We start from the raw sequence: 13,905 nt of genomic DNA, 5'->3' as shown, positions 1-13,905 counted from the left end.
TAAAACAGTATAAAGATCTGATAACATCGTTGCACATGTCATGGGTATGTGCAACAACCTTTTGAATACTACTGACACGTACGATATCAACAGTTACTGGTGTGTCATCTTGTAAAGAATTTGCTTTTCATATTAATTCAATCAATGCCATTTTAATCGTTTTATCCACACAAATGTCGTACTGTGTTTTCTAATTGCTCTACACCAATCAATATACCATATTCTGATGTTACTACTCTTACTTACGCCGTAACGACTCACTAGCAGTTGGCGGTGGCGGTGGTCCACGCTTATGCAGTTCTTCCAAATGAGCCAAAACCATTTGCGTGCGTTCGCTCGCTATATGATGTAGAATCAGATAGCGACGATCATTGCGCAAAATGTCTTCCACTTCGCGCAGATGATTTACATTTTCACGGTACAGCTCGAAGCTTTTGTGTGTAATAAACTTACATTCCTGAAGCAGTTCTCGAAACGCAAGCTTGGCATTAGCTGTTTTGTCTTTGATGTAGTCTCGAAATTCACGTTCGCCCTGTAGTATTGACAAAAAGGAAATATTGGCTTTAGTTGTACTAACATAATGATATTCTTACATACCCTTTCGCTGCTGTTATATTTTAAGTATCGTGGATCGTCACGGATAATTTTTTTAATTTCCTTCCACTGCGATGTCAGCTCGAGAGAAGGAATTTCATCCAACATCTCGCGAAATTTATCACGTTTCTTGCGAACCAAATTAGCAATATGCTCATTAAACAATCTGTTAATATAAAGTATGTCATTAAGATGCGGGTGTTACTAGTTGGGATACCTTTCATTAGTTTTGCGTACCTTTCCCGATCGTCTCGATCAAGCATGGAAATTAATTCCCAACGATGATCTTTTTTCAGCAACTTTTTTACCTCCTTCCATGTAAGATCTGCATTGCGGACTAGATCTGCTAATAGCGCATTAAAATGACGCATTGCTTCATCCCTCTGATGGTGTTGCCGTTCCTTGTCGCGATCGCGCAAATGAGTGGCCAGCGTTCGCTGAACCTCTTTCTCTCGTTCCTTAATACTGGCTTCAGCTCGCGCCTTGCGGTCCCGTTCTTTTTGTTGTCTCTCAATTTCATCCTCATCCGACGTGTTGCAATCCTCGCCTTCGTCTTCGTCATTGTTGTTATCATTTGCAGGGCCATCATCGTTGCTGGTGCTTTTAGCCGTTTGACTCGCCTCTCGTTCATTGGAGCGACTTCGTCGATCACGCGAACGATCCCTAGATCTCTGCGAACCGCGCTGCTCACTACGGTTATTGCGTTCTTTTAAATCTTTTTCCTTTTCCTTTTCTTTTGCTTTCCGTTTCTCTTCCTTTAACGCCTTGATATATTCCTCAAACAGTTCTTCCCGCTGGGAGTGCTCTACGATTGCTTTGTAGCGACTATCACTTTCAATTTTTTTGCGTACGTCACTGAACCGCGTGTGACGATTAATATCACTTCTTTCGCGAAGCATCGCAAGAAAGTCTTTTTTCATCTGGAAGAAGAATTTCCATCGTGTGAGGAGAACCATGAATAAAACAATTGATATATGCTATTTCTTACCTGTTCCTTTCGATGTTGCTTCTCTTCTTTTTCGCGCTTCCTTACCTCCACAATGTACTCATTAAACAAGCTTTCTCGTTCGCGGATCTTTTCGATTACTTTGAATCGTTCATCCTTACCATATTTCTGGGCAAATTCGCTAAATGAAGATCTGTGGAATTATATAAAAACAAAAAATACAATATAGCGTTCGGACTACAAAGTGGGATCTTTAACTTACTTTCCATGCAAGTGAGCTGCTTCCATGAGGGCACGGAAATCATCACGCTTTTGGCGCATTTTGTTTCGCTTCTCCCGCCGTTCTTCGTCTGCACGGTCTTTCACGTATTTTTCAAACACTTGCTTGCGTTCTTTGGAAGTTAGAAGCAGATAGCGTGCATCGTACACGATTTTATGTAGCTCTTTTTCCCAAGTACTGAATGCAGATACATCCAACTCACGGAGCATTTCACGGAACGACTTCATACGCACATCTAGCGGTATAAGAGTCCGCTCGCGAGCTGCCCTTGCCTCAGCTTCCATTGCTATAGCTTCCTTTTCCGGATCATTTCCGGAACGGTTAGTGCTAGCGGAGTTTGTTGATTTCATAACTGCTTCCAAGTCGGATTTCAATTTCTTGCTTGGCTGTTCGCCATCCTCTTCTCCGCTCGATTCCGTGTCCGTTGGAGCAGTTCTAGGTTCATTGGTATTATTACTGTTAGCGTTGTTACCACCATCGCTTTCAGCAGCTGTATTACTAGTGGCAATGGCTGTTCCTGCCACTGTCTGCACTTTACTACCGATGTTTTCATTCTCCTTTGTCGCCACGGTACCAAGCAACTGTTGCGGAGGAACAAGCACTGCTTTGTCCACATCGGCGCGCTCTTTCAACTCTTCCGGTCTTTCCCACACGGAAGTGCGAGTTGAAGGATTGTAAAAGAAAACACGCCCGTCTCCAGTCCATACTACACACCAGGGCGTACCGCTGATTGGAGTGCTAGAAATTGGGCGACTTTTATCTTGCGGCTTATTTGCTTTAGCCTTTTCTTCGTCCTCCTTACGCTTCTTTTCTTGCTCCAACTTTCGCTTTCGCTCTTCCTCCGCGACGGCCTTATCATTTTTCGCCATAAATGTAATCGGATCGAAAACGACACCCCCAGCCACAGGCATCTGCTGAAGCCGCACACCGGCAGCGGGCAGTGCTCCAATAGTCGAGCATGCGGCTGTAGTAAGTGGAGAAGGAAACTGTTGTATCTTCAGTCCTGCAGAGGGCGGTGTTTGCATTGAGGACATGATCGGCATCTGAGGTGGAATCGGTGGAGCTAAGAAGGGTGGAACCGATGGAGGTACTTTAGCTTTGTTCTGCTTTGCACTCCATACAGCCAGCTTTGCTTCTGTAAAAGGAACATCGTATGAACATGTGCATGCATAGATACATATATTAAAAATAAGCTTATACTACGTACTTTCCAAATCACGCAACGCTTGTGGCTTTTCCCATACGCTTTCTCCCTTGGAAGCGTTATAATAGAACATACGACCATCCGGTGCATTGTGTTCACTCCAAACCGTAGCCTTGGCAACGATCGAGGGATCAATTTCATTCAGCTTAATCTCGCTAAGGGCTTGCTTGGTAGCATCGTAGGGAAGAGTTTGACCAAGCGGCCAATTTTGCCCACTGTTAACCGCTGGCGGATTCCACGGTGGAAAGCTGGTAAAATTAGGCGGAGGCATACCGAATGGAGACATCCCAAACGAAGGAGGAGGCCCTGTGAAACGCGTCATTGCAGTGTGGAGTGGAATAACAGCGGGTATTGAAGAAGAACTAACCGGCACAGCTGATGATGCGCTAGTTGCCATAGCCTCCGCGACTTTTTGTTCAGCAGACTTTGGTTGTTGTAACTGTTGTTTATTGAGTGCTTCCACTTCCACCTGTGTCATTACGTTAACGTTAGGACCTTCTGGGCGGGTCCAAGTTGTTTCACGACTTACGGCGTGATAATAATATGATTTCCCGTCCGCAGTTTTCGTTTCCACCCACAAATCCTACGATGTGAGGTGAAATCATTTGAAGATTAGAGGAAGCTCACCGGAGATTAGAATATATAGATCCTGGTTAGACCATACTCACAGTAACAACTGCATTTGTCGGTTTTGCCGGAGCTGAACCGAGAAGACCGGCACCATTTTTGGTGGGGGATGGTTTTCTGTCTTCCGCTTTGGAATCTACTTCCAATGGAGATGTTTGATGCTCCGATGCCGAATCCACCGCTGGTTCGCTGCCTGAAACAGCATTATCTGTGTCTTCCACATTCTCCGTTTCGTTTGGCAATGCTTTATCAACTTCCACACTCATGGTAACACAAGTTCTATGGTTAAGCAAAGGGCTAAAATACACACAATACTTGAAATTGCTGAAGATTCGTCTACTGCCGAAGCTAGAACATTTTTTCTGCTTGGTATCAACAAATTGACATATCGAACGCTTTACCAGAAGTCTCCCCTTGTCAGATTAAGCAGTGTTTACACGTGCCCTAAAATGAGGAAAACGCTCTAACGATTGTTCACGAAAAATAGGCTCAATAAATCAGCTCATTCGGAACTCCAAAGTAGAGTAAATTGATATCGGATTCTTTCGTGGAGACAAGCTGAATGTTCCAATTTCATGTGAAATAGTACGAAACGGAAATAAATGTGATTGAAATTCTTTCGCAGAGTAGTCGGTATATTCGATTGTCAGAAAATGTGTGCTGCAACCACCTTGGCTTGTCGGCAAATTGCGTGTATGTATATGTACATTTTATACTTTGATCGATATGCGAGCTGCTCAAGAGTTTCGAAATAAATTGCTGAAATAATTACGTTCTACGATTTGTTTGCTTTTTTACGATTAGTGATATTTACACGGTCTCTTGCTCCAACTACATAAGCCAGATAATTTTTTTTCGTGAAACGTCAACCGGTTAGTTTGTGATCTTCGTTTTGTCATTTTGACACATTCTTTCTCAAAAGAAACTCCAAACATTGATACCGCAACAATTTAGATACAGCAAGAAAAGTAAAATTTAATTTAGTTACACAACTTCAAGATCAACAGAATGGTTAGTAAACCTGACAATAATGAAACGGTCACCGATAAGAAACGCCGCAAGACGAGCAGTTCCAACGCCACGGATAATTCTGCATCGAGTGCAAAAACTTCGAAGGAAGATGTTTACATGGTATGATGCTACTCCTTTTTCTGGTCATATTGGCAATGTGAAATAACAAAAAACGTATTTTCGTTTGCCCTACTCAATAGAACACGATCGCCTTTGAAGAACAGGAAGCCAGCAAACGTTCGCCGGTTAAAGATGCCAATCTTTTCCACGCAACGTGCGACGAACTGCGAACGATATTTGGGGACATAGCTAAACTGAAGGCAGATAATTCGGAAGATGCCAAGACGAAAATTGCAGATAAAAGGATCGAAGGGTCGTTGGCGTTCGTGCTATTGAAAAAATTGAATCGTCTCGACAAAGTGCGCATTCGTGAGGGTCGTGATGCGTTGCACAAAGAGAAACTGCGTGTCGACAGCAATCGGTTGCAGCTGCAAAACTTATTGTATGAAGCCGAGCATTTAAAACGTGAAGTACAGCGGTGCTATATGTTCAAGAGTCAAGACGAAGAGATCGAGCTTGTGCCGGTGGAAGAGTTTTACCAACAAGCTCCAGAATCAGTGTCTCGGCCAGAAACCACGAAGACAGACGAACATGCGCGCCGCATTGCCAGGTTGGAATGGGAACTGCAGCAACGGAAAGAACTGGATGCCCATTTAAAAGAACTATTAACTTTAAAACAAGCCGTCGAAAAAGATATTATCGCCAAAACTGCGCGACTGGATTCATTGGGACCACGGCTAAGAGATTTACTGATCGCAACCAGGCCACTGCAGGAAGCACTCGAAATGCCTGTTGAAAAAGGCTGGAAGATACGCAAAACGGTGCGATTATTGCCACAGCCGTTGTATCTTCTTTATGCGAATGTCACTGCTTATGGAGAAGCTTGTGGTAATTTCCTTACATTTCCAGATACCTGATAAATAGTAATATTTTTCCTTATTTACTTTTCCAGATAATTTTCTCGTAACATCGATACAAGGTGACGAAGAGGAAGCAAAACAAATGGCTGCCGCTATTAACTCGTATGAATCGGAAACCCACTGTGGCAGTGATTCTGGTAACAATTCACGCGATCGTGCTGATTCGGACAATGACGAAAACGAGCATGAAGTACACCGTGGCATGAAAAAACGTCATCATCGAGGGCACATCAAGACAAATCTGGATGAACAGCGGCGTGAGAAACTGTTGAAACCACATCCGCTTAGCGTAACGATAACGATCCGCGCAAAGGATTGTCCTACGGAGTTGTCCACCGATCATCTGTCTGGACCAGGGCTTTCACTAACCTTCACGTACTTGCCAAACATGCAGGTGGTAACAGTGAACATTGCACTGGTAGATTTGCATTCATCAGGTGTAGCAGCCGGCGACGTACTATCTACCGAAAGCGTTCTGAACGAATTGTTTCGTGGTGACAAAGGTGAAGAATGTCCCAATCCGAAGATAAAATATCAGTTGCAAGATCTGTCAATCGAAATCAATCAATTGGCGCGCATTTTGAAGGAAAAGGAGCTGGGTAAGCCGTTCCTTTGGGCACAAAAGCTTTGCGGACTGGAGCACACCTCAACAGTTTACACATCCGTTCGCATCGGCCCTGATGCTCTCGGAAATGAGCCGCTTGAAGTAACTGATAAGCTACATGAAACGATCCCCAGCATCGTACGTTCCGTCCGAGCACGGTGGGAGGCCCGGTTAAAGCTGTACAAACAGATTCACGATCTAGAGACCAAAATGATAGACACATCGATCAATGATGAACGCGGCCATCCAATACGCATCTCCAGTACCGTGCTGCAGTGGAGTTCGATATCTTTTGAGGATTATGTCTCGTCTGGGGTAGCAAAACTGTTCCTGGAGGACGGGATGGCCACCGCTAGTGACCTCTATTTTCGAGCGATAGTCATTCGTGGCTCGGCTAAACTTGAATGCTACATTTGTGTACCTTGTCGTTTCCCTGACAATTCACCGTTGTGGTCTTTCTCCTTAAACTGGAATGGAAAACATACATCATCGTGCAACAGCTCAGTAAGGGTATGTATGGCGATGAAGCAGAAATAATGTTTTCCGTTAAAAATTCATTAAAATATATTGTTTTGATTTTCCCATCACAGGAAATGGAATATTGGAGCAACAGTTTGGCAGCAGCGGAACATTCGTTTGATATATTGCCGAAGCAGTTGAAACGCGCGATGTCTTGTTTAGACATTTACCTTGAAACTGAGGGGCCCTACTACACCCCAGCCGAGTTTACACAAGACAAAAGCTTTCTTAAACCGTTCCGCGGACGTACCAGAGCTCAACCTTTCCGAATTGCACCGAACGGGAGCAGTTCTTTGTTTACTCAAATTTAAAACATATCCTTGTGTACAAGTTTACATTATGTTCAGTAATGTTCGGATAAAGGCATTTTCTTTCTATATTCCGTTTATAATGGTCCATTTGTTCCGAACCATTGATTGATAGTAGTGACATCGGAAATGATGGTTTGCAGATTAGTAATTATTGATATAGGAGAATATAAAATAATTACAGAATACTAGCTTATCGGCTAATGTAAATAATCGGTGCACTAATTTCAATACCTGAAAGAAAAAAATCGAACACATTTATTTTCCTAATTGTTGTGCCCGACCTTCCAGGTACGTCTTTTATTCCTCCAGACAGAGCTATCAGAACTAGATCCGAAACTTTGAACCAAACAGGGATAATTCGTTGTAGAAATTAAAGAAATTCCACAAACAGCACACGAGAAGTAAAAATTTGAATAGAGAATGCCGATCGTTCGTTTCAAGCAAAACTCAAGAAAGAACACACAACTACAGAACTACACAAATGAAATAAAAAATCATGTGGCATTGATTAAAATGTGACATTACCTTGGTTTAAGGATACTTAAAGACTAAAGATCTTCGATTGTTGAATACGTTTAAGCTAGAACGCTCTCTTCCAGATTTGTTTCGACTTTCAGCTGAATACCCAAATTTTTGAACGCGCTCGCAATATCGGAAGCTTTGTCCGGATGGCAAACGATGGCAGTGCACGTGTCGGTAGTAGAAAACAAATTTCTCACATAGCGATTTCCCACACGCTGTAAATCATCTTTCGTCACCTTGCCAACTTGGCACACTAATGATTGGTTATATCCTACCGGCACTCCCTTGAAGCTGGCCAGCATCGATGTGTTGACCACCTTTTCGATGCTGTTTTCCCGTGCAATGATTTCGAAAATCAAGGAACTTCTCGCCGATTCCAACAACGTGGCATCCCATTCTGCTGTTTCGGTGACTTGTTTCTCCTGTGAATTAAAATAATTACAGAACTTACACGTTTGTCGTTCTCTTCTCTTCCTGCTTCCTTCCTTCTCTTCCCAATTCTTACCATAATCGATACTGCTTCCTGGTATGCAGCAACTACATTTGACGCACGATACAGTGTAAAGTAGAGCATTCCTTCGTTAGGCCGGGGTACTATATTGTACCCGTAAGCGAATCCTTGGCCCCGAATTTGTTTCCACAGTGGTCCTTCGAGTTGTGTCATATATTGCAAAAACAGCAACAGCGGTACAAGATCCGCATCGTTAAAATCGGTTATTCCTTGACATGTTCGAAACAGGAACGCGCTCTCGACACTACCGAGCCCAACGATCACACCAGTGTATGGTTTGAGGGCATCGTTATTCTTTTCCATATGTTCCCAATCTTGCATGTTGGTAAACCTAACGAAGAAATAAAAAGAAAACAAAAACTCTAAAAATATAAGGGAAATGACGCAAAAGAAAATGAAACTAGCAACAAACCTTTGAGTCAAGTTCTGCGTCTGGATCGGTTGTACTAGTCGTTTCCAGGGAGCGATCAAATCAATCCCAAGATCTTTCATCACATTCCAATCGGCAGCCATGTGAATGGCTATGTTTTCTGGCTGCGTGATGATCGCACGGGTCTTGTTAAGATTTTCAATGACTGTATTTGCTGACTCTGGTTTTTCCAGCATCTCTAACAAAGAGGTAAGGAACTTCGATTGCTTCAGCAGTGAACTGATGCGCACATTACTCTCCTTGCGATAACACATGGCTTTCAGAATATCCTTAGCGATGGAATTTCCTTCCCGCTTTGCTTGGGCTACTTCATTAATGAGTTTCGTAGCGCACACTTTGATACGTTCTGCCGTAAATTCTGTCTTGTGCAAAAGTTCCGTAATTAACTCAATGCCGGTTGTATACTTTTCCCGTACGACTTGCATGTAAAGTGTAGCCGTGCTCGAGTATGCACCCACGCTGAAGCGACTCGACGAACTGAACCCTAAATCAGTCATTGTTTCAACCGTGTTGGACTCGAGCGTTGACACGACCTCCTCGTACGGTATCAATGTATCGCCCCTGCGGATGGGCGATTCGGTCAATAATTCCAACAGCAGAACGAGGTACGATCGCAACTCCACACTTAACGGTTCCGTGTTCATTGTAACTTTAAGCTGAAAGAGCAAGCGATACATGCATTACACAATTAATGCTACACAGGCTTCCCATCCATTTGTACTTACGTAGCAAAAATTCGTATGCAAATCGTACGCTTCGGCATAAACTGGCAAATCGGTCATTTTCAATCCCGGGGGATTTTTATCCGCACTGGACGAATAAACTTCGACCGGATAGAATTTAATACCTTCGGTAGAGGGAACAGGTATGGAGGTAATCATCTCATCCGGTGGTGCTATTTCGTTGGATGCCATCGCATAGGATAGCATTTTCTCCTTCTCTTTTAGGCCACTGTCCCCGAGTGCTTCTCGCTGCTTTTCTAGCCGTTCCTGTTCAACAGTGGCCGTACGTACATTTTCTTTGATGCTGGGAACTGCTCGCACAACGACATGTTTATTCTGGATGAAACAGAAAGCAAAGATTATCATTCAGAGTTACATTGTGTCCTGCACATTGCGATTTGTGCGATTGTGCCCTGCACGTAAGCTTCTTACATTTATAATGTAATCCTTTAGTAATGTTAGCCAAAAGCTGTCTTCCTTAGATTTCAACGACTGCAAACACCGATTAACATTCAGTCGGTTGTCGAACTGTGGTAAAAAGAAAGTATGTTAAAAAAATGTATAAAAACGATCACCATATTGTAAGCATTGCAAAACCTGCCTCATTTTCATCGGACCCGTACAGCACATCTCCGATGACATGAAAAGCGATATCGTCATGCGGATTCGATTCTAAACTACTAAGAGCCTCCAATCTGTTACGCTCGATAACATTCCTCATGCGTTGCATGTCCAACTTTTCCTTACCATCCGCAATGTTTGCCAGCAGTTGGCAAAGCTTAGAAAATATGTGATCCTCCTTACCCAGTGGAACATTTTCAAACGATATATACAGCAATGAAACCGAATTCTCCACTATATTGTAGCCCACACGACTTGCGTACGGATCTTCAATTTCGACAAACTCTCGTTGGACCGGACTGGCGGAAGTGTCGGTAAGATAGCGCAGCAGTACCGCGCAGGCAGTAAGCGTATCGTACTCCGTGGTAGCTTTCGGGCCTCTCCATGCTACGTTAAATAGTCCACAATCTTCCTCGTCGGCTGGGTACTCTATTTTAATATTAGTTGACTCTTTCAGTGGTTCTACCGGTGTTTGCCACGGACGCTCGAAAGGTGGAAGCGCTCCCTTGGACACAATTTTCTCCTCGATCGGTTCCAGTGCTTTGAAGATATCGTCCGGCTTGATTTGCCCAGTGATAATGACGTGCAAATTATCCGGACGATAAAACGCAGCATGATATGCACGAACCTTTTCGTTCGTGGTGCTTGTACGAAGGTTGCTTAAGATTCCGCCCGTTTCGGCGCTGTAGCCGCTGTCCGGATATACCGCACGTAACATTTCCAGATTTATCCTCGATTCGCCGGTATTTTCGCGTCCCTGCATTTCACAGTACACCACACCACCGTCCTCGCCTTGCCCGGTAATGTGATGAACCTCGGTAGTGAAACCAGAATCGGTTAGAGTTGGGTAAAGTATGTGATCCAAGTACACAGGCAGCAGCGAAAGAAAGCCTTCACTACCAGCCGTAGTCATTGTATAGCACGTGTGATCCCGATCAGTCCATGCATTGGTGCCGGATGCCAAACAACGGTTGGCCACCAAATCGAGAATGCCTTTGTACGGATACTTTTCGGAACCAAGGAAAATCAGATGTTCCAGCGTATGCGGTAAGCCGTCGTCATCATGCGCTTCGGTTGCAAGCGTAAAGTACCCATTTACCACCGGACCTTCAACCTCACCGACAATCACGGTTAATCCGGTGCGCTCCGAGCGGTACTTATGAACCGGAATAACTTCATTTGCTTTCACCGTGATTAGATGCTTGAACCCCATTGCTGTTGCAATTACACGTGATTGAATGACCAGACGTGGTTTGTTGAACTTTAATACACGAACAAAAGCACTGGATCAGACTTTGGATAGCAGTATGCAAAGCCGACGGACGTCAAACGGGTGCGAAAAAAGCCGACAGAATGATCACAATAGGTACATGAAGCAAATACATGACATGACAAAAATATGTGCGTAAATGTCAAAACGCACTGCTACGAATCACAAAGCGTACTTTGTAATTTTGTGACACGGAAACCATGGATAGGTACGATGGGCTTTGAATATTGTTTTCTTTCGCTTTTACCTGCAGACATGCAACAAATCGAAACAGTAGTTTGATTTACACCATGCACATATTGCTACTGGAAGTAAATTAAACGAGGAACGCACCGAAATACGCGTCAGCACACACCATTCGATGCGTAAAACTAATCTTTATTTAAAAGCTATATGCAACTGCTGTTTCATTCACTGTGTCTGAGCAGTCCTACTGTTCGATTAAAACCGATGCTGTAAATAAAGAGAATAAAAATGTATGTAGGTAGTGCTTGATTGCACGCGAATCAATCTTTATGGGAACACGCGTTGCTTACCTATCCGTATGGCCACGCAAAGTGTCACAAAGGCGAACAGATTTTGCTGCACAGCTTGTCGCACTTTCCGCTTCTCCTCGGCCGCATCGGTTGGTGGAAGTCCTTGCATGCGAAACATTTTGCTTTACACACCGAATTATGTTCAATTGTATGCTGAACAGCTAACAACGATAATACCGAATGTTTTTCAGCTGATAATTAGCAACTTGTTTCTAGGAGTGTTCTTTGTTGTATTCCGGAACATCAAACAAAAGGCATATAGACGAAAGGTGTGCTTTTTAACCAAAACAATTGTTACATAAATTTTCCCTCATTTGTACGATATTGCAAAGAATTTACATAGTATATTGTTGTAAATGTAATGTTTTGCTATTGTAATGCACAAGCATGACCAAAGTTTGTTTTATTAAATGTCATTGTAACGTGCCGGAGCGTGCAACCGTGTGCCATTAATGTAATTTGAGTACGTGAGTTCAAACACGTCGCAGCTGTGTGCGTGTTTGTTTAGTGCATTTCGTCGTTTTAAAAGTTCAACATAAGAATCTCGGAAAGGTGAATATTCCAATTTGTCGGCTAATTCCACCAAGTTCTTCCGAGCAATTGTCTACCTTGCCAAGCAAAAAGTGTGCAATGATTTTAAAGATTCTTCGTAGCAGTGGTACCCGGCTTATCGCACGGCAAATGCACGGTAAAGTTGGTACCAGTACCAGTATGAAGACATCTGTGATAAGGTAAGCATGACGACTGATACCACCTATCCCCAATTAAACGTAATGATGGGAAACCATTTCAGGTTAATTGGAGGTGCCGTATGCATTGGTGGAACTACCGCCGCTCTAGCATACCATTGGCTGTACCGGCATGAGGTCCAAATGGCAGCCATTGGGTCCAGTGGCAAATTTGCCAGCGTTTCCCGATATATGGCCGAACCGATCACCAACCGGCAGGTGCTTGATGCGAACCGAAACGACATGAAGTGTCGCATGGAAGAGCTAGTGATGCGGATACAGCACAACTTTTGCCGTTCCCTAGAAGCGGAAGAAAACTTCGGCAAGAAATTTCTCGTCGATCGCTGGGAACGAAAAGAGGGTGGCGGTGGTATTACCTGTGTCCTGCAGGATGGAGATGTGTTCGAAAAAGCCGGTGTAAATATATCTGTGGTTCACGGCAATTTGCCAAAGGGCGCCATTCAGCAAATGCGCTCCCGCGGAAAACAGCTGGCGGATGGAGAGCTTCCATTTTTCGCCGTGGGCGTAAGCGCTGTAATACATCCGCGTAATCCGATGGTTCCGACGATCCATTTCAACTACCGATACTTCGAAGTCACTGACTCTGCTGGTCAGAAACAGTGGTGGTTTGGAGGTGGTACGGATCTCACACCATACTATCTAAACGAGACAGATGCAGAGCACTTTCACCGCACACTGAAGGAAGCGTGTGATCCCCATGACCCCACGTACTACCCACGGTTCAAGGAGTGGTGCGACAAATATTTCTTTATACCGCATCGTAACGAGAGCCGCGGTGTCGGTGGCATTTTCTTCGACGATTTGGACGGGCCGGATGCTGAACGAGCGTTCGATTTTGTATCCTCCTGCGCACATTCCGTAGTGCCTTCGTACCTGCCGTTGGTTCGACAACACAAAAATGACTCGTATGGCGATCGCCACCGGCAGTGGCAGCTATTGCGACGTGGTCGTTATGTTGAGTTTAATCTCATATACGATCGTGGAACTAAATTTGGTTTGTACACGCCTGGCGCCAGATACGAAAGCATTCTAATGTCGTTGCCACTGAATGCGGTAAGTTTATTGCGTTTGATACAATGCGTCAATAGTTGAGTAAAGCATAATGTTGATTTTTGTCGGTTTTTTTTTAGAAATGGGAGTACATGCATATTCCCGAAAAAGGTACGGAAGAAGCGGCTATTATTGAGGTCCTTCAGAAACCTAAGAATTGGCTTAAGCTGTAAAACTGGCCCAAAAAACACCTGATGAGAACAGAATAGAAAACAAGTTCAAACTCGATGGAAGCTGTGGCATACACTGAGAAACAGTTAAATTTGTGAGATATATAGTTGAAGGCGTACATTGTGTACCACATCGAAGTTAGGAACAAAATGTTATTTTTTTATATGCAAATCGTGAGTGTTGTATTATTGATTGTTATATCACAATAGTAACGCACCGTTGTTTGTTCGACAATATAGAAGGAAGA

General features: G+C 43.7%; 4 protein-coding genes across 4 annotated transcripts; 2 read left to right on the top strand and 2 right to left on the bottom strand.

Annotated features, from left to right (window-relative positions):
* Positions 1-136: 136 nt before the first annotated feature.
* LOC125769585 (transcription elongation regulator 1) lies at positions 137-4,229 on the bottom strand. The gene is made up of 7 exons (XM_049438317.1): positions 3,693-4,229; positions 3,028-3,607; positions 1,803-2,955; positions 1,583-1,733; positions 832-1,514; positions 598-760; positions 137-532 (listed from the first exon to the last, which is right to left on the bottom strand). The coding sequence occupies exons 1-7, from the start codon at positions 3,915-3,917 to the stop codon at positions 239-241; spliced, it is 3,249 nt and encodes a 1,082-aa protein (XP_049294274.1). The 5' UTR covers positions 3,918-4,229; the 3' UTR covers positions 137-238.
* Positions 4,230-4,340: 111 nt separating this feature from the next.
* Positions 4,341-7,286, top strand: LOC125769588 (THO complex subunit 5 homolog). Its single transcript, XM_049438328.1, has 4 exons — positions 4,341-4,782; positions 4,863-5,610; positions 5,675-6,756; positions 6,837-7,286. Exons 1-4 carry the CDS (start codon positions 4,660-4,662, stop codon positions 7,074-7,076), a joined length of 2,193 nt encoding a protein of 730 aa, XP_049294285.1. The 5' UTR covers positions 4,341-4,659; the 3' UTR covers positions 7,077-7,286.
* On the bottom strand, positions 7,204-11,282 carry LOC125769587 (uncharacterized protein C05D11.1-like). Its single transcript, XM_049438327.1, has 6 exons — positions 9,863-11,282; positions 9,694-9,789; positions 9,265-9,597; positions 8,522-9,195; positions 8,104-8,440; positions 7,204-8,020 (listed from the first exon to the last, which is right to left on the bottom strand). The coding sequence occupies exons 1-6, from the start codon at positions 11,093-11,095 to the stop codon at positions 7,652-7,654; spliced, it is 3,042 nt and encodes a 1,013-aa protein (XP_049294284.1). The 5' UTR covers positions 11,096-11,282; the 3' UTR covers positions 7,204-7,651.
* An 870-nt stretch (positions 11,283-12,152) lies between these two features.
* Positions 12,153-13,829, top strand: LOC125769593 (oxygen-dependent coproporphyrinogen-III oxidase). The gene is made up of 3 exons (XM_049438338.1): positions 12,153-12,419; positions 12,482-13,490; positions 13,568-13,829. The coding sequence occupies exons 1-3, from the start codon at positions 12,319-12,321 to the stop codon at positions 13,658-13,660; spliced, it is 1,203 nt and encodes a 400-aa protein (XP_049294295.1). The 5' UTR covers positions 12,153-12,318; the 3' UTR covers positions 13,661-13,829.
* The last annotated feature ends 76 nt before the right edge of the window (positions 13,830-13,905 follow it).

Source organism: Anopheles funestus, chromosome 3RL, assembly GCF_943734845.2.
Source record: "Anopheles funestus chromosome 3RL, idAnoFuneDA-416_04, whole genome shotgun sequence".
Taxonomy (NCBI): Eukaryota; Metazoa; Arthropoda; class Insecta; order Diptera; family Culicidae; genus Anopheles; species Anopheles funestus.
This window is presented reverse-complemented; position numbering and strand designations above follow the sequence as displayed.